The 23,615-nt window shown below is 53.4% G+C and overlaps 1 protein-coding gene across 7 annotated transcripts in view; it reads left to right on the forward strand.

Annotated features, from left to right (window-relative positions):
- Positions 1-22,694, forward strand: part of LOC106892877 — a 43,356-nt gene extending 20,662 nt beyond the window's left edge. Inside the window, exons 2-4 of one of the 7 annotated variants that reach the window (XM_014950450.1) lie at positions 11,158-11,334; positions 11,877-11,990; positions 12,107-13,087. In XM_014950450.1, the coding sequence (XP_014805936.1) occupies positions 11,158-11,334; positions 11,877-11,990; positions 12,107-12,117 (302 nt within the window). In that variant the 3' untranslated portion in view covers positions 12,118-13,087. Of the gene's footprint in view, positions 1-8,142; positions 8,309-11,157; positions 13,088-20,854 lie in introns of those variants that run through there. The other 6 variants (XR_001412944.1, XM_014950448.1, XM_014950449.1 and 3 more) reach the window with 6 other exon arrangements.
- The last annotated feature ends 921 nt before the right edge of the window (positions 22,695-23,615 follow it).

The following is a 23,615-nucleotide window of genomic DNA, read 5'->3' on the forward strand; positions in this document are numbered from 1 at the left end:
TGCTGTCTGCTAAACAAACTGCAAAAAGTGGCTGCATCTCACAAGCCGGAAGGATTTTGTTCTCAGAGCATGTGGGGGGTCTTCAGGCAGTGGTACGGGGTTTTCTTTTGTTTCCAGCTCCTCAGTAGCATCCCCAGATGGTATAACCTGGGACGGGCTGATCCAAACAACACCGATGGACTCAGCTCTTGGTGGCCAATGGTGAAAGAGGCAACCATGGTGTGATGGTAGACGCAGCCCATCAGGAGCCAGGGGAGGGCCCAGGAGATGGGGCTAGCCTGGGGGAGGTACCCTGCATCCCGGGAGGTCTGGGCTGGTCCCGCCACCCCTCGCCACCTCCCCTGCGGCAGCACACAGTCCCGTTCTGTCACTCGTGTGCCAGCTCTGCTGTAAGCGTAGGCAGGGACGTACTGAAGTGGGACTAAAGGCTTTGGAGGGAGGAAGCTTTCCTCAGCGTGGCCCTGGCAGTTGGCGTAGAGCGGACCCACCCTGACTTCCAAGCATCCCCATCCCTCAGGATGTGACTGCAGGCCTGTCCCAACACCCAGCGTGTAATGCCGCTCCTCGGTCCTTGGGGTCCCTCCTTGCTTTGCTCTCCATCTGAGAAAGGCTGATCCAGGTCCTCTTTCTTCCACATCACCCTCTGAGAACCCACTGTCACCCAGGCTCTCAGCAACTACTGTCCTGCTCCTGGAAGCTAACCAGCACCGTCCCACCACCCTGGCATTTCTCAGCTCTGCTCAGCCCCGTTAGCCAGCAAGCTGCATCCCTGACAGTCGCCTGCAAGGAGGTGCCACCATCTCGGAGCGGGTCGCTGGGCCGCAGGCGAGAGGCACAAACGGGCAATTGCTGCCTTTCTTCCTGGCTTGCCCCGCAGCTCTGCCCTGTCTGCCAGGCTCAGGAGTGAGTACCCAGCCCAAGCAGGGTGTGGAGATGGGAGCGTGCTGCCTGGGATCCCTCGGCAAGCCTTAGTCAGAGCCCTGCTACTGTACGTGCAGCCTGGCACTGAGATGGGGTGTGAGCCTCCGAGAGAGGCAGGGAGGGGGAGCAGAGATAAATGAGCCCAGGTAATTAATTCCCGCTCCTGATTGCATGTTTGCTCTCCAAAATGTGTGTGTTGGCATGATCTCGGGCAGGGCTTGGCCCAGCATCCAACAGACACCTTCTTTTATCTCGACTATTTCATCAAATCTGTTAATTGTCTGTATCTCAAGCCCTGGGCTCAGGATGGAGATTTCACATCAAACAACAATAGTTCATAAAGTGGATCCTAGCTGGGCACTGAGCTCAGCTCTGAGGCTGCAAAGAGGAATAAGAGACCTCCCAGACTGTGATTTCATCCCAGGCTCTCTGGAAATATGCTCATCGCCCCGCTGGGGCAAACAAGGGTCTGCAGAAGGCTGTCAAACCCCATGTTTGCCAGGAGAGGCAGGGAAGGAGTTTCCTGCACTAATGACCTCTGCTAAACCATGTCCCACAGCAGTCAAGAAAAAGTGGCCACCTGAAGCTTGGAAACATGTCACATCTGCAGTGGTTTTAAATTGGAAGCAAGTAATCTCTGTAAAATCCTTATCTGGAAATCAGGCAGTGAGGCTCATCCCAAAATATACAGACTTACGGCCAAAGCTCCTTGCGTAGCACTGACACAAGGGTATTACATGATGTCCCTCTTGCAGGAGCTGGCCGCCCAGCTCCAGGAGGATACCGAGGCTTCCAGTCTGTCCTGCACATGCCCTGCAGACAGCTCATTAATTCCCATTCCACAGCCCAATCTCTTCTTCCTCTGTCACATTTACGTAAAAGTTTCTTCTCAGCCCTCCAGGCATCCCACCCTCTCGCTGGATTCCCTTTTCACAGCTTGCTCCAGGTCACCTCCACAGGACTTTGTCCTGAGCCTGCCTTCAGAAGAAGGGCCCCAGGATGGAGGTGTATGGGAAGACCACAGGGGTCTTCCTTGCTTTATAGCCCAGACCTGTAACTTCAGTCTAAGAGGTGAGAAGCCCCTAAAAGGGGTACTGGGAAAAATGGGGCCAGTGCCTTGTTCCCAGGAGAAAACAGTTCTGGTCTGTGCTTAGACAGGGCAGCATCTCAACAGCGCTCCCAGAGCTGCTTTTGAATGAGGGGCTTCAAGATAACAAGCCAGGTCAGCAAGCACAGGCTTCCTTCTCTTCTGGAATGCTTGTCTCTTGGTGGCATGAAAAATAACAAGACTTTACTGCCTTTGGTGTCCTTCACCCCTGGACCACACCTTGTGTCTGGAGTGCGGGAGCTGATGGGGCCATTTTTGACCAAGCACTTGCATTTTTATGCAAGCAGAGTCCCTGGGGTGCTGCTGGGTCCTGCCGAGCCACAAAACTATGAAAGATGGATCCTTCCCAAGGATGTGTATCTTCCAGAGCAGGCAGCCAAGCAGCAGCCCCAGCCACCAGGGAGGTGGGGAACACTGGGGAGTCCAGTGGTGTGAGTCCCCGGCTGAGATACAGCTGGCTCCCTAACTCTCCAGGACCTCGGTGGAGAAAGTGGTTTGGCAGAGGTGTGTGGGAAGCCTTTCCCAGGCATAAGTGAGCGAGAAGGTAAGGAGCATGCAGGCACTTATTGGGAAAGCAGGCAAGCAGGCAGTATTGATCACCTGAGATGTCCCACAGGACATCTATGGCTGTTCCATGGGCTCCTAAATCACGTTTCCGCAGGCCAGTGCTTGAATTGCTCCAGCAGCGCAGCAATGTTCTGTGCAGCTTCATCTCTTCTTGAACAGGGGCTGTTCCCCCAGCTGCCCTGCCCACACTTGCTGAAGGAGAACCCGGCCCTTTAATTCCAATCACAAATTCTGGAAATGATTAGCGGGCTGTCATCACTCAGCCCCACCGGATATCGGGCACGGGGCATTTCCGTCCCCCGTAATTAATGGTGTGCAGGGCTGCCGGGCCCCGTGGTGGGCAGGGGAGAAGTGAGGGAGAGGTGTGTGTGGTGCTCCCGCCGCCCGCCTCTCTCACTGCCCGCCTGGGAAAACCGCTGGACCAAAAGCAGGGCAAAGAATAAATTCATTCATGGCTAAAGGTAAGGACAAGGCAAAAGTGTTCGACAAAAGAATCGGGCCCCTCCTATCTGGGAAAAGAAATGGAAAAAAGTGTGGTTGGGGCAAGGGGAGGGGGACACAATGCTGGGGCAGCCCCCCTCACTGATGCGCAGAACTGCACTTTTGTGCCCCCACTGTCGCATCCCCCAAGGGGCCTGGGAACTCAGTGGCCCGTGTGTCCCCCGTCCCTTCCCGGGTACCCAGAGGCAGCTGCCAGCTCCTGCCCGATGGAGAGGATGTCAGCATCGCACCCGCAGCCTCCCAGCAGCCTTTGTCTCCCCCGCTGCCTGCCCCTTTCCCAGGGCGCTCTCTGGCTCCCGGGAGCTGCCGGTTTGCCAGCTGCCGAGCGAGAGCCGCTATCTGCCCCGTGTGAATGTTGTGCATCCATCCAGCAGCCTCCCACCCCTCCGCTCAAACGCCTCATTGTGCAGCTGGCTGGACTACGTGAGCCTGGCTACGTGGAGCCTGTTTTGCTTTGAAGCTAACTCTTCCTTTTGAGTCAACAGAGCTGTGTGGAGCAATTGTAAAATTTCCCTTCATTGGCCAACCTCCTGATGTTAACAAAAGCTCCCTGCTATGTAAACAGGCCAGATGCTGCAGGATGCTGTCTCCAGGCTCACGTACCCTCCTCAGGCTGCAAGAGGTGCTGGACTTGCACCTGCGGGCTCCCTGAGCCGGGCAGAGGGGTTCGAGCCACATGTCCTCTGGCCAGGGTAGAGACATCGCTTCCCTTGTCGTTTCACCACTGACCTCAGATGAGTCTCTCCCTTCCTTTTGGATTAGCTGGCCCTGCTGAAATCCTGGCTGAAACGGTCTCAAATCTGGTAGTAATTATCTTACGAAGAAGAGGTGTGGTTTCAGATGGCTAGGGAGAGAAGGCAGAGGGATAGTACCTGTTCTTAAAGGAATGGAGATGGAGCTACAGGACTGTGGACCTGCCAGGCTGCCTTCAGCACTGGCAAGGGCCCTGGAGCAGATGCCCTGTTTGTAAGATTGAGCATGATAACAAGGTGAGAAGTAATAGCACAGATTTGGCAACTACCTGATTTCCTTCTACAGCGGGGTTGGAGGGCAAGGAGATGAGGAAGATGTCTGCTGGTGCAAATGCTATGAGCTCTTTGCACAATCAGCCTGGGTGTTGGTCTCAAAGATGCATATTACGTTTGCTGCCAGTTGGTCCCATGGTGGTTGCAGGCACTTTGGAGATCAGGATGGGAGTTCAAGCAGATTTTGACATTGGTGAAATGGATATAAACAGGATGCAATTCATAAGGGCAAATGCAAGCCACAGCTCTTAGCAGGATAATCTGCTATACGCATATACAAGGGGCCAGCAAGGCCTTCATTAAAGGACACGGGTGTCATTGTGGTGGTGGGTGTCATTGCTGAGTGACTTGACAATACACAGATGTGAAGAAAAGCAAACATCCCTACTAGGCTATATAAACAAGAGTGCCGTGTGCACCATGTGTGCTGCAATCATTCCACTTCATGCAGCATTAGGAAAGCCTCATACTTTCTGGATATATCGAGTTTTGGGCAATGCAGTTGAAGAAAATCTTATACCTATTACAGTCCATGGAAGACAATCAGCAGCCCAGTAACCATGACCTATGAGTACAGGTTGAAAGAACTGCATTTGCTTAGTCTGATTAGGAGAAGAGGAAAGGGAAAACATAACCACCTTCAGATTTGTAAAAAGTGTCTGAAAAAGAAACACAATAGATTGTTTTCCATCTCCAGGAGACATAAGGTTCAACATCCAGAAAATCTTTTCAGGTCCTTAAGAGCTGTCCTGTCCTCTTAAGACAGAGTGCCTTACAGAGATCACACAATCTCCGCCTCTAGTAATTCCAAAACCAAGGTGCTATAAACACCTGTCAGGCCTGGTTAGACAGTGGTATCCCTCCTTGGCGGAGATATGTCTAGGTGCCCAGGTTTTGGTTATGCACCATTACATGGTAAGGCACAGCCATGCAGTTCCAGGAATGAGTTGGTCTTTGCAGACTGACAAGAAGGGCATCACTGAAAATCACAAAAGAGTGATTCTCCTCACATTGCCATGTTGTCCAGACACCGCACCATATTCCCCATTTCAAAAAGTGGGTAGCCTTGCAGGATACAGGGCACATCACCACCAACCTGTCAAACGCTCAGGTGAAGCTTAACCCACTATTCAGACAACTCTACCCTTCATCTGATGGAGGACAGCAGGCTGCTATTGCTTCTTGCTGAGAAATGCAGTGGTTTAATTGGATTGTGGAGGCTCCTAACTCTGCAGAACTGGGGCTCAACTGTAAAGGCTCATTACATCATTCCTGCCTACAACGATCAGATGAGAAGACTTCTTGAATGGATCCTTTGTCCAGTGCTGGCTAGATAACAAGTAAAGGTTTACGGAAGTGGTGGATGAAGTCTACACTTCGTTGCAGCTGAAGTTAAACCACTAGTCCAGGGTAAGCTGCAAGCATGGAGTAAACATCAATCCTTGAATGAGCTTTCATGCTGGCAGGAGAAAGAGGGCCTAGATTCCACTAGACCTCGCAGCAATCCTTCAGGAGGAGAACACACTGAAGCTGATGAGTCCTCCAGGGGTTCAGTGGGAAAGTGAACCCACAGGAGTCCTGCAGAGACATGCTAGACTGCTGCAGAAGGCTGTTCACATCCAGCCTAAGCCACCTTCCTTTTCACACATACCAGTGCCATAGTCTGTACGGGAAATTCTCTTACGGCTGTGCTGGTTCAGCCCCGTGCTGAAGGATACAAATTGGCCCTTCAAACCCAAATGCTCAGTGGAGGTTGGCTTAAGCAAATGGCTGCCTCTGCCAGAGGGTAAGCACGCTCACAGGGGCTGGGTGGAGGCTGCATGGAAAAACTAGATCCTAAGCCCCACTAACACAGAAAAGCCAACCCACCGCATGCACTAAAGGCAGCATTGGCAATGAAAGGGCTGACCGTTGCCTGGATTACAGCACTGAGATGAGAGAGGCCACTGCAGTATAAATATCTGTCAAGAGCAGATGAGGGTTGGAGCAGAGACATCCCCCACAGGTTTATATGATTTTCAAGGACCTGAGGCCAATGATCCATTTTCTGCTCCTCAGTGATTTCACAGATGAGTGACCTCAGTGATCTCATGACCCATTAATAATTAATTCTTCCAAACTCCTTGGCTGAATCGCCTCTGTGTAGCAGTGCAGGATGAAACCAAGGGGAATAGTTTTCTCCAGGACTTCAGATCACAGCTCAAGAGCATTTGATAAGGCCATCCCTCAGGGAGTACAAAATTCCCTATACTTGCCAGGGAGGAGAAAGAGGTCACAGTGGATAACACAGCTCAGATTCTTGGAAAGTACCTTCTCCAGCTCTCCCGTTCAGCCAAGATGAAACTGCCCCAGCAGTTGGTTTAGTTCTGCTGAAGAGGTACATGACCATCATAGCAACCTTCATAAGATACAGCTGGCCCTCCAGACATTCCCAGCTTTCACTGAAAACCAAAGCAGATTGCATCTACACTATTGATTTCCACCATCCAGAACGGCTTCGAGGGAGCCTTTTGCTTGAGGGAGCCGGGAGACCAGCCACACCAGCCAAACATCTGATAACATCACATTTTGGTATATGGCAAGTTTGTTCCAGGAGCTGAGCTTGGAGGAGTACCACGACCTCCTCCCCTCCCCATCTGACTGAGTTGCTTGGGAGAGTGAGTCATCCATTTTTCATGTGGAGCTCCCCGTCGTTCCAAGGGAAAAGGCCATGCTTCCGGCATCCCTTGGCGTGTGAGTTTCCATTCATCTGTTGATGGCCAGGCAACATGCCATCCTTAGGACAAAATGGCTGCTGCTTAGTTCCTCTGCTATTAGTGCATCCCTTAAGATTTTTGTTAAATTTCTCCAAGATCTCCAAGTCTTTTGGACAGTCTGTCTGAGCAGGCACTGAGCTCAGTGTCTGGAGACTTTGGTGTCAACCCCTCAGTGCACTGTGGCCAAATCAGAAAGGCTGCCTCTTCTTTTCCCTTGGTTTCTGCAAGTTTTGCACAGTGCAGGAGCAAATTAGACCTTTTGCCACTGCAGCTCCGTGTTTTCAGTCAGGAGAAGTGCCTCTGTCCCCATGGCTTGTCAACAGGCTCTGTTAACAGAATACCCTCCGTAAAATGTTGGGGAGCACAGTATCCCCTCTTGTCTTCCAGTGGGGAGAACATTAGATGAACAAATATCCTAAGGCAGGCCAGCCAAATTAGGCTCTCCTGGTTTGGAGAAGTCAACCAAAGCAGACCGGGTGATAGTCATCGAGTGGTCCCATCACTTTGGGGGAGCACATAACGCATCACTTCTTGGTGGGATCAGCCAGCTTTCTCCCTGGCGTGGACAAAACTCCCCTGTTTCACAGGAGGCAGTAAACAAGCCCTGGACCTCATCCCTTGGCTCCAGGGCACACAGTTGCGAAGCTCCTCTGATCAGTGTGGGAGGAAGCGCCTCCACCCTCTTTATGGCTGCCTGTAATGAGCCCCAGCTGTAAGCCTCTCCCTTCCATGCCTGGAAGCCCAGGCTGGCCTTGTGGGGTGGGGCACTGGATGTTTAACCCATTCCCTGGACAAATGCATGGACGGATGGATGGACGGACTGATGGATGGACAGATGCTCCTCTGCTGCTGCTGCAGCACTGGGAGCCTCTCTCTGCTGGGTTGGCTGGCTGGGTTGCCAGGAAGGTGCCAAAAGGCTGGGGGTGCGGAGGTGTGCAGCTTCACGTTCTGGGGGCAACAGCGGTGGTTTTGCTCGCTCCTCACTCAAAGGCCCACCAGGGAGCAACCTCTTCCCTGGGCTGCTGGCTCCGCTGGCACCCGAGGGTGGCCAGGAGGTGTGGGGCTTGGCAGGGGGACGGGTTGTCCCCAGCACCTTCTTCACAGGGCTGTTCCCACCAGCACCGTCAGGCTGGGGAGGTCCATCCCATGGGTGTGCGGGTCGGTGGGTTACTGCAGGGTGCCCTCTCCTTCCGCAGCCCCACATCCCAGCAGCACCTGGGGCTTTGGCTTTTTTTTTTTTTTTTTTTAGCAGCTTTTGTCCCTTAGAGAAAACTGGCGGCGAGGAACCGTCTCCGGCTGGCTTTCCCGGCGCAGGCGAGTGGCCAGGCGGCCGCTGGTGTGATGCCTACGTAGCACCGCGCCACGGAGACGGGGCAGGGGATTCCTGAGGTGACGGGGCTGAAGCGCGAGAGCGTGAGCGGCACTAGATGGTGAGAGGCTTTCTCTGCTCATATAGCTAATAGACTAATTAGCAAGGAGCTTGAAACTTGGCTGTGTTTGTTGTCAAATGCAGGCCCCTTTCCAAGTGGTGTTAACAGCCTTCCCTTTTCACTCCGGGTGCATTGTACGGCCGGGGCTTTTTTGCCGCTTCACAGAGGATTCTTCACTTAGTAATGGATATAGGCTGAATAGCCGTTGCAGCTATAGGTGACACTGGGGTCAGGAGCGAGGGGTGGCTGGGAGGGGGCAGGGTCCTGGGGCTGGGAGAGCGGCAGGAGGCTGGGAGAGGGGATGGAGGGGGCACTGACCCAGCCGTGCGTGACAGGGCTGGGGGTGGCAAGGGGCTGCAGGCTTCCAGGGTGGATTGAGGGGCTTGGCCAGCAAAATTTTACACGGAAAGGGTTATTAAGCCTTGGGATGGGCTGCCCAGGGAAGTGGTTGAGGCACCATCCCTGGAGGTATTTAAAAGATGGGTTGACATAGTGCTTAGTGACTTGGTTTAGTGATGGTTTTTTGTCAGAGTTAGGTTGGTGGTTGGACTAGATGATCTGAAAGACCCCTTTCAACCTGGGCAGTTATTCTATGATTCTATGTCCCCAGGGACCTGGTGGTGGCAGAGGAGGAGGAGGGTGCCCACAGGCGAGAGAGGTGCGGATGGGCCAAGGTGCGCTTCCGAGCCAGGGGTAGGGCGCCTCGTGCCATTTGCCCACGTCTAATTAAGATGCCAATGTTTAAGCCATCCCTTTGAAAAACGCTCCCCTTTCACACGGGAGACAAAAAGTTCACAGAGGCGAAAGGCTGGCAGGACGCTGGCAGCGTGCGGGCGAGGGGCGGGCGAGCTTCCCCACCACCCCGCTGCCAATGCAAATCTGCGGGCGCAGCTGAGCCCAGCCCAGGGGCAGCCGGGAGGGTTCCTGCCTGGTTCCCACCAGCGCGGCAGCCGAGGCTGTGCCTGCCATCACGTCTGCCCCAAGCCAGCGGCCTTTGTAGGCAGCCTGGATAATGGTTATTCACTGCCGGCGGGAGCGGAGCGGGGACTCGCTCCCCCTGCGGTGCCACCCCTCCATCCGGACACCTGGCATTTTGGTTCCCTCCAGCCTCCCAACCCGTGTCTCCTGACTCTCCAAATTCAGCTCCTCTTTGGGAGCCTCTCCCTTGGTTCCCCCTGGGGTGCCTGGCAGTGAAGTGGCTTCTGGGGCTGCCCTGTCCCCCCAGACCAGTGCTTTTTGTAGAGAGGGCAAGGGAGGGAGGCGAAGGCTTTACAGGAGCTTGCCTGCAACCAAGGCTGAAGGCAGGGGAGATGCCTGCAGCCCTGGCTGTCCCTCAAGTGCTCTGCAGTGCCTGGAATGGTATAATTCACACCTTCACCACACACTCAAACGCAGCCCTGGCCAAAGTGAGGTGAGCACCTGCCAGCTGCACACAAATATTATCCGGGTGTCACGGCAAATATTGGGCACAGGGCCTGGAGTGTGCCCAGCCTCCCCCTGAGCTCCACGAAGGCTTCTCGCCTGCGGCAGGCCTGGCTTTCCTGCAGACGCTTGCAAAGGCATGGCATCGCTGCTGCTGTTTTCTTTGGATTGGGGCCGACTGCTTATGGAAAAGCAGCCGAAGCAGCATGGACGGCAGGTAGTGCAGAGCCAGGGGAGAGAACGCCCTGCCAAGGCAATGGCTCACGTTCCCGGCATGGCATGGTGGAAGTCGCCCAAAACCTCAGAAGTTGGATGGTGGTTTGGCAGAATCATGACTCCGTGACAAAAGCCATGACTGAAAGTGTTTGACTTATCCACACTCATTCATGTGATGCTCGGAGCCAGAAAAGACATCCAAAAGCATGTCCCCTCCTGCTGCCGGAGGAATGAACTCCCTTTAATAACAGCCAGGAGACCTAATATCAAACCAGGTATTTGCACCCTCTTGCGCCCTTGCCACTTACTGCCAGGCTTTTGCCTCTGTAAGTCTGTTTGAAGACCATCCAATGGGCGCTCCATGCAAACCCAAGGTTAGCCAGCCCACGGGCTGCCGGGGCTGGTCACAGTGTGTGGAGAGTGACTAGCCACCAGCCAGCTGGCAACAAGGCCAGCGGCACTTCTGAGATCGGTGTGCAGCCAGCTGAGGTGTTGAACCCCAGCACCGACAAGCTCGAGATCTCACTATTTGGACCTCAGGGCCGAAGTTTTCCATGAACGTCAGCTTCTAGTCTGGAAAATAAGTTTGGCGACAGGGTCAGGTTTCCAGCCGAGAAGAATGAATGATCTCACTACCAAGCAGGCTATTTCCAGAGCGGCATTTCCCAAATGGAGTGCTCTGGTGCTAAGCTCCCCCAAAGCAGCGCTGGCGGTACATGACAAGGACAGGCTGTTTCCTAGTGTGCCAGCTCGGCTTCATCATTTCCTTTACTCTCCCTCCTTGTTTTAGGGATTTCAGCACTGAGACCTGGCTGCTTTTGCGTTTCCTGCTTCTTTCTATGTTTGCCTTTCTGGGTCTGGATGTCTCCTCCGTTTTCCGAATGCTGGTAGTTCCCACCCATTCATCTCCCTTCTAAGCTCTGTTTTGAATTCACACATCTATTAATTTGCTGCTCATTCGGGATCCAGGCCTAGAGGCTGGGCAACGATGGAGGCAGTCTCTGTCCCAGTGGTTCTCAGTTAAAACAACCCCTGTAGTTCCTTTTGAGCAACGCCTTCTAGTCCTTTCAGTTTATCCCTTAACTCAGCTTCTTCCTTCTGCCCCATCCCCTACCTGACCCTGTCACTTCTTTTGCTTTTCACCCCTGCTTTCTACTCATCCCATCTCCTCCCTCTGCTACTTCTTTTGCCCCTCTTATTCCTCTCCCCAGGTGACCTGCTCGCTTCCCTGGAGGAGACAGGGAAGAGACATGGGGGTCCTCACCATGCGTGCCTCTGGGATGAAGTGGTGAATGCAGAGGTGTGGCATCCTGAAGTTGGCAGCAGAGGGACAAGCATGGGCCGACACGGGAGAAGCTTTCGAGGCATGCATTTGGACAGACAGGCCAGTAAGCAGCCTCAGCCTAATACACCCTGTTATACCCAGAAGAAGCTCTCTCCTTACTGTTTGGAGCGGTGCTGGTAGGAAGGCAAGGAATAGGTGGAGGACAGGTGGGAAGCCTGCCAGCGGCACAAAGCTCCCCCTCCATGGGATTCAGCCATCCCCACCTTTGCCCAGAGTGGGGCACTGAGAGGACACCACTGCTGGTGTGCAGACAGAGGGTTCCAGGGAGTGAGGGTGGGAAATGCCCTGGCAGAGCTCAGGGCCCCTGGGGAAAGCAGGAAAATAGCTGAGAGGGAGATAAGCCTGGAGTACAATACCCTGGCTGAGGTCTCCACACAGACACAGTCAGAAAAGCTGCTGCTCCCATTTCCTATGACACAGAGGAGCCTTCCAGCAGCACTGCCCTGGGGAGGGTCTGTGCCTGCTAAAGGGCTGCTGGTGTTAGGGGAAGCTGCCATAGCTGGCAGTAGGTGGGGATCTACCCTCGCCACCTGGCTGGACTGACAAGCTTGGCATCTTTTGCATATCCTTTTGCTGTGTTGTCAGCAAGACCTGGCTTCCCTCACTTGCCTTCAGGTATAATGGTCCCAGTGGAGTTATGTCCGACTGGCTTCAAGAAGCAGAAAGGGAGAACCAACCCTCCTCTGACATCCACTTGGTGTAAGCACCCACCTTTTCTGCCATCAATGGCAGAAAGAACAAAACTGTCAAACAAAGAGGTCATGGAGAACACTGGAGGGCAGGTTCTCCATAGTTCTGCTTTCCTGTCTCACCAGTGCCCTGCTGAATTTGATCCACAGACACCACAAATAGGTCTCCGCAGCAGCCAGTCTTGCCCATGTGCCACAGGCTCTTGCAAATTGGACTGGGAACTTCCGGCCTCCTCTGCTGCTGCTGCCACAGGCTCTGAGACCACCTGGTCATGCCCTTTGTGATGAAGAAGCTGAGGAAGGAAATGCTGGCACCTGGCAGCGGATGGGCAGAGCTGTATGGGAGAGCAGGGCCTTTCTCTTAGCCCCATGGTGGCAAAGAGGTTGTCACATCACCCCAGTGCTGTGCCCGGCAGTCTGAAACGAAGTCCAACATGCTTTTGCTGGACCTTGCTATGCCTTGGCCAACAGGCCAAGATGCCTTTCAACCAGAAGCACAGTACTGAACAGCCCCCACGTTTGGAGAGCTCTCTAAGGTTGGTTTGGACCCAGAGGCTTGGACTCTGTTTGCATCTCTACCCATCTTAGCTGCTCAGCTCAGGCCACCTGGATCAAAGGCTCACCTTCCCTCGCTGAACATGGCAAAGGGAGTTTGCAGGATGGGCTGAATGAAGGATGTGATTAGATCTGCCTCATCTCCCTCCTTTGTTTAAGGAAATGTGATGGCAACCCATCTCCAATCTAGCTTCATCCAGTTTTATAGATACGTAATTGCTCACCTGCTTCAGGAAACCTGGATTATTATTTGGCACCGCCCAGAAGGAAAATTAACTTTTTGCTGTGATTGGGAGAAAAAAATTACAAATTTGCTGTATATACGATGTGTTAAACAGCCTTCAGGCAGGCTGCAGGGCAGGAGCGAGGGGCGGGGACAGAGCTGGGGGCCTGGGCCTGGGTTAGCAACCTGCAGGAAGGACATGAAGATGAGAAGTGCTGCCTTCCTTCCCGCAGCAGTTGTTACGTGTCAGGCCTGCTTATGCGCTTAACGCTCCTCAGTGCTTTTGCCCTCTGATAGCCAGAGGCTAGATAGTGGCCTGCTACAGTGAATAACTGAGAAATGAATAAAATATTTACAAGAACAACTGGTGTTGGCTCGAAAGCTGGTGTTCCTGCCTCCCCATGACATTTGCCTCTCCCTGCCCACGGCCCTTTTCATGTTTCCCACGCAAAGGGCTGGGACTCTCCAGCAGTGCTGCACTGGGCTGTTCTGCAAGGGACACCCAGCCAAGGAGGTCACCTGCCACCCAGGAGCATCACAGGTGCTACCACTTCCCCTTGGGGTTATCTGCTATGGGGTGAACATCTCACTCAGAGGATTTCAGTGGGTCTGCTTTTCTGCAAGGAGCAGTTGAAATGGGTGGGATATACCAAAAGTGAGCAAAGGCGGATGACAATGAAAGGCAGCCACTGGCACGAGAGCTGTGACCCACAGAGGCTGCTGCAGGTTCTATCCCTGCATAGCTGCAATGCTGCTGCTTCCCCAGTGAGCTGAAGGAGTACGTGCTCTCCAGGACGTAGGGACACCTTGGTTGCGGTGTTGATATATTCTCAGTCTCGCCAAGGATGGGTTTGAGTAGCCAACTTACTACGTGCCTATTGTCCAGTGCATGATATTACAGGGACTTTCCTACCCCAGCAGTGTCTCCCACGTGTGTGTAACCGTTACCAACAGCTGCTGACTCATGGGTTCAGCACACCTCAGCTCTGGAGACTGCTCTCCGGTCTCCAAAACAGCTGGAAACCTCATTCATTTTCAGGAGATCAGGAAGAGAAGGAGACTAAGACTTAGTTAACTCCCAGCTGGCCCATGATATAATGCACAGAGGTGCACACAAAGAAACTACGTCCTATAAAATGCTCCTCTGTGTCTGCCCTTCCCTTCCCTTCCCTTCCCTTCCCTTCCCTTCCCTTCCGTGTGAATTTAATATTAATGTAAGGGAAAGTGTGTCTGAGTGTGCAATGTGGCTTTTGGGTGCATCTGGGGAGACATTTTGGAGCGGGGGGTGCCAGTGAGACCTCTTTTTGCTCCCGAGTTGGTGGGTGAGAAGTGGGAGCAGGGCAGGATGCCCCCAGAGAGGGGTGCCAGGCAGCAGGGGGTTGAGGGAGGGAGGAAGAGTGGGAGCCTCGGTGCTCTGCTGACTCCTCAAGGGCACGGGAGCCGTGCTGGGCTGGGAACTGCTCCGAAACTGCTGACACAGGCAGAGGAGAGCCGCGGCAGCGTGATCCCCAGCATGGCATTGCCTGCGGGAGGGGGCACGTGGCCTTGGGATGGAGCAGCTCACGGCTTCTCTTTCTCAGGTCAAAAATGGCAGGCGGGCTGGGATGACAGAAAAGCACACCCACCTGCTGGGAAACTTGTGACCACCTGGACGGCACCGGAGGGGTCACCGGGGATGTGCGTGGTGGCACGTGCTGCCCGGGGGGCCGGGGTGATAAGCCGGTCGCCCATCAGCCACCCGGCCGGCTGCCAGGAGGTGGGGGCTGCCCGCTGGGAGCCTCAGCTGAGGGGCACGCAGGCTGCCAGCCGCGCGTGCCTGCCGGGCCCGGCACACACCAGCTCGCACGTTGCTGACCGCACGTACATGCCCCGCAGCCCAGAAGGCCCTGGCAGCGGCCGAGTGTCCTGGGCTCCCAGCCGCCCCTGCCGCGCTCCTTGTCTGCCTGCCAGACAGTGCCCCGGATCCGCTTCCTCCCTCTCCCTCTCTCTTTCTGTCTCTTTTCTTTTTTTTTTTTTCCCTTCTTTTTTTCCTTTCTCCCAGTTTCACAGGCTGCAGAAGGCAAGGGAGAGGGGGGGAGAAAGCGAGGGTGCCAGCAGTGAATGGGAGGCAAGAGGGGACGGGAGAAGGGCTGGGGGCCTCGCTCCTCCGTCTGTTTGGAAAGAGATGGGGGCTCATCCCGCCGCCACAATCGCTTCCAGAGAAGTCACTTCCTTCCCTCCCTCTGCTCTTTGTTTCCTGCCACAAAGGAGGAGAGGACGGTCTCGGTGCCAGGCGGGCAGCACGTCCCCCGTGGGGAGGCAGCGCTCGCAGAGCAGCTGCTGTTCCTGGGAGCGTGTCTTGGTCCCTGCTCCCGCTACCCCAAGCAGAGGGGTACTGCTGCCAGGTGGGGCTGGGACCCCTGGCACTCTCCTACATGAACTAAGCCATCACTGCTCCTCCTTCCCTGTGCCACCTCAGGGTTCTGCAGCCACACGCAGGGCTGGGTCTGTTTAGCCTGGAGAAGAGAAGACCGAGGGGGGATCTCATCAATGCTTCTAAGTATCTAAAGGGCAGGTGTCAAGAGGATGGCGCCAGACTCTTTTCAGTGGTGCCCACCGAAAGGACAAGTGGCAACGGGCACAAGCTGGAACACAGGAAGTTCCATCTGAACATGAGGAAAAACTTCTTTACTTTGAGAGTGGCAGAGCACTGGAACAGGCTGCCCAGAGAGGTTGTGGAATCTCCTTCTCTGGAGATATTCAAAACCCAACTGGTCATGATACTGTGCAATCTGCTCTAGGTGAACCTGCTTTAGCAAAGGAGTTGGACTAGATGATCTCCAAAGGTCACTTCCAATCCCTACCATTCTGTGATTCTGTGGTGGCCTGGCCCAGGCTTTGGGCTAGAAGGTGAGCCTGTCAGGAGGCTGAACAAAACATGGCGGTGGCTGGTGACGAGAAGCTCTGTGGCACAAGTACTGTCAGATGAAGCTTGCAGGGCATATGTGTTGTCTGGTATGAACAGAGTAGAGGGTGGAGGAAAGGAAAAAAGGGACCTCTCTAGGTTTGGAGACACTAGGACCCTTCCAGACAATAACAGTGTGTAGGGGTTGTTTGCATTCATGTCTGATAGTGTTCGCTGTGATGTCCAAGATGACGTCCATCTTCCAACTGTTCCTCAAATGGCTGTCTCTTTTATAGCTTGCACCAAGTCTTTTCTCCTCCAGCTTTCTAACCCAGGGCTTTTCCAGCCTGAGGTCTTTGCACTGATATCAGGGAAACCTGCTCCTGTATTGTCATGCCCCAAGAGAGGCAAAGGTCCTGCAGCAGACTCTTGGCCATAGTGCTGTGCAAAGCCCTCTGATGCATTTTTCTCCATCTGTCTTTGGTAGGTGGCCAAGGGCAGAAGGCAGTCAGACGGGCTCTGACTCCAGGTTTGAGGAAGATCTATAGAGTGACAGGATGAGTTTTCCTTTCATTAACCTGTGAGAAACAGCACATTTGACATTGTATTTTTTTTCTTTTTTTTCCTTTTTTTCCACTTCCAAAAAGTCAGGCCTCTTGAGGTCTCTAACTGACAACAGTGAACTCATCCCTCATCCAGGCAGGCTCCAGATTCTCGTGGTCACTGCCCTAGACTTCCCAATCATCCTTCTGTTCATAGTTACTCCCTCCCCGTTAGTAAGAGGAAGGGCCAGGGGCGTGATTTTTCCTTTGGACCCTCTCATGGTGGACGTGCCTGTCTGAGTGTGCGACATGGCATAACCTTTACTCACCACGGGAATGTCTGCTCACATCCACATGCCCACAGATGTCAGGGGGCAACTTGCCTCAGCGAGACCCCATGCCAGCAATGCTTTCTCCTGCCAGCAGCCTCAGTGCACTCAAGGGACTCACTCCACAAGCACGTCCTCCCCAGCAGGTTTGCCCTGGCCATGCTTGCAGCGCTGGCTCCTGCAGCCAGCTACATGCTGGCTACACCTCCCCTGATGCATGTCTGCAGGAGCTGGGAAGTGATCCTGCCCATTTTATTCCTAGCTTGCTTAGAAATATGAACAACTGTGTTTCTCAGACACATTGCCTTGTCTTACATGCACACCATCACTTGTGGGTGCTGTTGGATATAGCTATGTGCCCTCAACAAGGAGGTGCGTCTCTCTTCCCTCATCCACGTTTCTCCTCTGGCATTTACCCCTTGGTTTACCCCAAGGATTTTCTCCCTGAGCTCTTTGCTGTTGATCTGCCACCCCCAGCATTATCATCCTTCTTACTGTCTTGTCCATGGACCAGCTAGGCCACAGGGCTGACTGGGTGGTTGTTGTCACAGATGACAATGGGCTCACCCTCATTTTCTCCCGTGTGTGTGACAATGGGGCTTTTAGATTCCCACCAGTCTCTTCTTTCAGAGAAATCTGTCTCCCTCTTAAGTCTTGGGGCTGGAGAGTACAGTTGTGTATACTCCCATAGCTTGAAGGATACCCAGCCAGCCCTGCCAGTTTTGAAGGAAAGTGGTTTTCACCTTTTCATCCAGTTCCTTCCTGTAAGAAAAGACATGCCCATCTCCTTTGAGTCCAAATCTTGCACATGCTAGCACTGGCCTCTTCTGTCCTCATTCCTGGAGGAGATTCTCCTGGCCTGCACATACCTTTGGCTCTCCAAATTCATATTTGCATGTAGAAAATCTTCCTTCAGCAGAAGATTTGAACTTTGTTAGCAAAAGGAAATCCCTGAATTTGTTGATGTTCTTGGAAAACTTCTCCAAGACTTTTCCCCTGGTACCACCAGGGCAGTGTGGACAGTGCTGATTTCTTTATGTCAGCCCAGAGTATCTCAACCTGTACTCCTGACTGAGGGTAAGGAGACCAGTCATTCGTTCGGGCTTCTGTGGATAACTATGTCAGGGCCAAGCACCGTGCCAGTGAGCTTCTTTTAAGGACTGATTTTATTCTACACAGTCAAGGCTCAGGCAGCCTCTTATTAACCTTAGAGCCTGATAGCTTACTTTGTAATGCCATTTCCAACACACAGTTGCTGCGCTTCCACGCACCCCTATTGTCTCCCTGCACTTGCTTTGAGCCCCACCTTACCAAACCACCTTTCCCAGCAGTGCATCTCAGTGCAACTTGTCATGTCCAGTCTGCATTTCCAACACACAGTTGCTGCGCTTCCACGCACCCCTATTGTCTCCCTGCACTTGCTTTGAGCCCCACCTTACCAAACCACCTTTCCCAGCAGTGCATCTCAGTGCAACTTGTCATGTCCTTCACTCATCCACAGATAAGTGGCTCTGGGAGGACACTGATGAATTTGCAGTCAGCCTGCCCCAATTACTTGTCACAGCAACCCAGTGGAGTAGGGAAATATGGCCTTGCTCTTCTAGATGGGCAAGGTGACATGGAAGCAGTAGCAGAGACATCACTTGAATGCAAAGTTCCAGAGTGCCAGGCTTAGGTCAGGACAAATGTCCCCACCCCGAGGGACAATGGCAGGCAAAAGAGTGTATTTTGCCCACACCCAAGCAGCTGTGTCACCACCGATAGCAGGAAAGGATGAGAGGAGTTTTGCTAATAAGGACTAATTATAAGACTGTGCCTGAGCTCAGACCTCCTGCTTAGAAAGTCCCTCTGCATGTGAGTGAGCATGCGGCGGTGACCTTAGCGGGGCAAGTCTCAGAGACCACGGGAGGTCTGAGGGTGCCAGGCAAAAGAAGGGATGAGCCAATGCCAGCCCATCTCTGAGGAGAGGTGAAGCAGGCATCCAAAAATAGCCCCCCACCCGGCTGCCAAGAGCAGCAAGCCTTTGATAAACAGTTTAAAAATAACCTCAGCGGGAAAGACATGGCAGCTCCCTCCATCAGAATTGGATTTGTGTCGTGTTTGCCTTCCCGTGACCCTGCCAGCTCGCCGCTGAGCGTGTCCCTCACGTGATGCCCACCGCTTGCCGAGGCTGGCCCCGGCCGGGATGCGGGTAACCACGAGGGGCTGGGATGATGCTCAGCTATATTTTGCTGCTGCAGCAAGGGTTTGTCCCGGCGGGGAGCAGGAGCGGGGAGGCAGGCCGGTGGGGACGTGACTGGTCGGGGCTACAAGGTGCTTTTCGTGTTGTGGCTTCCCACCCTCCTGTTGACACAGGGGAACGGCTGTCAAGCGGAGAGGGGGAAGCACGGGGAAGTCTGCTGCAGGAAACCAGAGCCAGACACGCTGAGGGCCAGCATGTCCTGCAGAACCCTTCCCGGGGCAGTGGGGCAGCGGGGGCCCTCCACTCTGCGTGCCCTCATCCAGTGCTGGGACATGGAGGGGACGGCAGGGAGGAGTCCTCCCCACCTCCCCTCCGCTCCCCCAGGATAACAGTGCAGGTCTCATAGCACGGAGATCACCCTGGGATACAGCCCCACTCCTGCCTGGCTGCCCTGGGACAGTACGCTCGTGTCCCTACAGAAAGTGGGATTTTGTGTGGGATGTAAGTCCCTCAGGACGCTGGTTCTGCGTGGGGGACCTCAAAGCTCCGCTCACCTGCATCCACAGCCCTGGCAAGCAGCAGAGCAGGCTCTTTGTGCCAACACACACCTCTTGGGCAAGACGGGCTCAGAGCTTTATGAAGGACAACACTTACATCCCCCTCAGCCCTGTGCCACCATGCTGGGTTTGGGAGACACACTGTTGCACCCCTCCCCTGCCCTGGCTGCCCTGCAAAGCCCCCCCAGAGAAGCAGGGAGCAGGGTCTGTAAAGAAAACGCCAGGCACGTTTTCTCACCCTGGGGAAGGTTATTGCATGGCTCTGGTGGGTGGGAGGGAGCGGGAGGGAGGTGGGGCAAGGCAGAGGCGGGCGATCCTTCTCCAAACGTTGTCACTCTGGCGCAGCGATCCTTGGAGAGCCCTTGCCATTCTGCTGCCAGAAGGCAGGAGCCAATTAAGGGCAATTAGGGTGGAAGCGGAGAAGGCGCCCCTTTAGCCGCCGCCAGAGCGGGCGCTGGGAGCGCTGGCAGGGCTCCACACTGTAAGGTTATTAGAGTTCTCCCTCGTATTGTCCTTGGAAGAGACGCTTCAGAGCCGTCTGCTCAGAGCAGCGAGATGAAAGGGAGACGCTCTTTGATCTGTTCACCCAGAGCCTCTGCTGTGGCGCATGTAATCAGCTCTAGCACTTCTCCAGCACCTTTCGCTGCTATTAATTACCTAGGCCAGTTACCCCAGTATCTGAGGTCTCCCAGGCAGAGAAGGACCCCCCAGGGCACAGACGTAGCCTCTGTCCCACACAGTGAATCCTCTTCCATGAAACAAGATGCAGCGAGGGCAGAGAAGAGATGAGGAGGGAGGATCTGGGATAGAGGGTTAGCCAGTCTCTGTTAGGCAAGGAAGAGGCACAGCCCAAGAGGTCTGTTTGCAGCCACACAGGCTGTGGCATGGACCCAGGGCTCTTCCTGGGGGCCTGCACGCTCAACAGCTGGATTCTGATGATCTCAAAGCCTCCCCCCTGTCTGCACGTACTGCCACAGGACATCAAACCGTATGGAATGACAGTGGCTGAGCTTGCAACAGCTTTGTTGCTTATTTTGTCCCAACATTTACAAAATTGCCTTCCTTGGCCACCCCTTCCTCCCCTACAGCTCTGGCAGCTGAGAAACAGCAGAGGCAGGAGATGGGGCAGCTCTGTTATTTGTCATGAAGATGTCCCCTTGGTCCACTAGAGAGATGCTCTCTCCAATCCCTGCTCTGCACGGCTGAGTACTAAATGCCTCTGGGCAGCAGTGTCCTGCCAACATAAGATCTCACCATGGCACAGCATTTCCTAATATGTTGCCCACAGCGCCCTTATTCCTTTCCCCCTCCCCACTCTGTTTCTTTCACAGGCCCTCTCCTTCCCTGGGGGTCACATCTCCCCATCCTTATTCTCATGTTTTACTCCTCCTGGTATCACTGTGCCCATCCTGCGTCGCTCTTCCCAGGTGGAGCTTAGCATGCTGCCCTGCATTATTCTTGCTGCCAGAGGACCACAGAAAGGGCAAGCTGGAAGAGGAAAGAGGTGCAGCTTTTGCCACTGGGCATGGGCTGTGATGGGGTGGGAAGAAAGTCCATGGTAACTCACCATCCTCACAGAATTTGTATTTTTCCTGCATCCAGGAGCTGCTGCTGGATGGACTTCAACTTTGACTTGACTTGACTTGAGAGCAGGAACGCCATCAACTCCAGATGTCAGTCCTCTCTCCAGACTCTGGGCATTGTTGGTTTGAGCCAGGTTTCCCCACAGTCCTTTGCAAACCAAGTGGTCCCTACCTAGGTGAACCATTGGGCAGGTCCATCGCCTTGCCACCGCCCTCTTTGGCTGGATGGCTCCTTGCGTTTCCCAGCCAGGCAAGCCTGCTGAATAAAGCTGCCATCTCCAGCACTGTACACAGCAGCATGGTGGGAACAGCAGGCTCTGAGCATGCTGCCTCACAGCCTCCAAAGCAAAGGTGGCCCCAGAGCATTTCCCATGGGTTTTCCACCCACAGGAGCCATCACCCATCTGGAAGGAACCAGCCAGCCTTGTTCTGAGCAGTGGTTCTTGTAAATGTATCTTCTCTGAGCAGCGCACAGCTGCCTGACCAGGGCAAAGCAACCTGTGACCTCAAGAAGTGAAATACAGCATTGAAAACTCACAGTGCTGGACACAGGCAGAGAGGCTGATGCTCTCCACCAGCTCTTGTGACTTTCTGCTTTCCAGTCTCTGTCAGGAACAGGAATGATCTCAACAGTTTCGTCTCCTGCCTGGTGCTGCCCTTGCAGCTGCTGCACTGCAGAAATGCAAGCAGACCTTGGTGAAAATACCTAAGTGCCATCAGGTTTGGTAAAGGCCTTTCACTTGTAAGTCCTACCCACTGAGTCCTACCCCTGGCACCGGAGAGCCTCTCAGAATTTTTGCCAACATCCATGATGCTTTTGTGTAGCTCCAAACAGGAAATAAGGCTCTTGGAAAAGCTCCTAGCAGTTCCAGAATGGGGCCTTGGAAATTTGGTGGGCTAGTTACAATGCAGAGCTCAGAAGCACTCTTCCCACACATGCCACCTCTTGGAAGCCAAGGAGGGATTCCAAGGGCCAGGAAGAGAGAGTGGATGCCACCATGTGGCAGCAGACTCCCAAGTGTGGATCTCAGGAGAGCTTCAGGCAGGCCTGGCACATTGCTCAGGCTGGAGGATGGCCTGGCCCTCCACATGCAGGACTTCAGTGAGGAATTATGACTTTCCGTGGACTGACAGGGAGCTCCCATACCGGCACCGTGTACCTTCCTTAAAGACACCAGCCACATACTCAATGAAGGTAAGATTTATTCTGCAATTCAGCAGCCCTGGAATTTACCATGGAAGCCAATATTTGTCTGAGAATTGTGTTCTAGCACCAAAGACCCATTATTCACAGTGACAGCCTGAAGAACTGAAAACAAACAAAGAACAAAGTCAAATCAAGTAGCTTTGGACATAAACCATCCTGCCTCAAGGCAGAAGACAACTTCTAAGCAAGGAGACAACTTCTAAGGGAGAAATTCTTTTGGCAAGCACATTATCCCACTGCTGCAAAGCTTCTTGCCTTTCTCTCAGAAGCAACCAAAACCAGCCCACCAGAAAACGCTGGGTTAGATGGAGGCTTAATTTGATCCAGACTGGCCATTCTTATCTTCTACATTTTCACTGTAAAAAAGAAAGAAGAAAAGTTTTGCATCTTTCTGGCAATGAAGAGAGCCCTAAATACTTGAGGCTAATACAAAAAGATGCAACTGTATTGTTTGTGGTCTGAAGTATGCTGCAACAAGGGCCCTGAACTGTCATTCCTATCAAGAGCCTGTTAACTCTAAACTCAGCAACAGCAACCCAAGCCTTGGCTTTCTTCGCTACTGCATGTTGGCTTAGAATGTGCTTATCCCCTAGGCTCTTTACTGCCCTCCTAGCCATCAAAATGCCAATTTCTGCCTCTTCAACAGCTCTTCCAGTGCTTTGCATGTAACTGCTGTACTGATTCTGTAAGGGCAGCAGTGTCAGCTTAAAATACATTGAAATATTAAAAAGAATAGCATGGGGACAACTACCTGGTTGGGTTCTCTACTTGTGTATTTCATCCTGTAAGTGCTGCACTTTAATTTGAAGGTGTGAATGAAGCTATTGACAAGCCTGAGGACTTTTGCTCTAGAGATCCAAATAGTTCAAAGGGCCCCATTCCCATAGAACTTGGAGTAAACCTGACTTGATCAGCTGGATCCATGCAAACTACTGGTATATCAAGGTTTAGCTGACTTTGGTTGCTGGGCCCTGACCACTCTAGATGTTTTCCCAATTCTCCAATTCTTTGCTCTTCAGAGCAAATAAGGTTAAGTGCTTACACTGTGACAGCAGACCTCCAAGGCCCTGTCTTGATTTACCCCAGTGGAGAATCCAACCTGTTGTTGTTGTCTGGAAAGACCAGGTCCGTGTGTCCTTGGGAGGAGCACACAGAAGAACAAAAAGTGTGGACTGGGGCAAAAGGAAATAGATCTACTGCTTCTGCTTCTCCCTGTGCTTGAACAGGGTAGAGCAAAGCATCAACTCAGGAGGCAGGTAAGCCTGTGGAAGCCAGATGGATTAGATGATCTGAAAGGTCCCTTCCAACCTAGACAGTTCTATGACTCTATGACTCTGTGAGACTGGAGTGAAACCTTTGGGACATGTCTAGCTCTCGTTTCTTCATAATTCCCATGAAGATGTGCAGAGATGGGGACCACCCATTTCTGCAGGGCTGGACTGGCCTGGTGTTTCTTGACCTTTCTTTCTTTGAAATAGCAATAAGCACCTTTGAACCACCCCTCAGAGGGCTGAGTTGTAGCACATAGACCTCACTTTGCCTGCTACTGCCTGTTGTCTTTGCTCCTTTTCTG

This window comes from Calidris pugnax, unplaced genomic scaffold, assembly GCF_001431845.1.
Source record: "Calidris pugnax isolate Ruff unplaced genomic scaffold, ASM143184v1 scaffold24, whole genome shotgun sequence".
NCBI classification, from domain to species: Eukaryota; Metazoa; Chordata; class Aves; order Charadriiformes; family Scolopacidae; genus Calidris; species Calidris pugnax.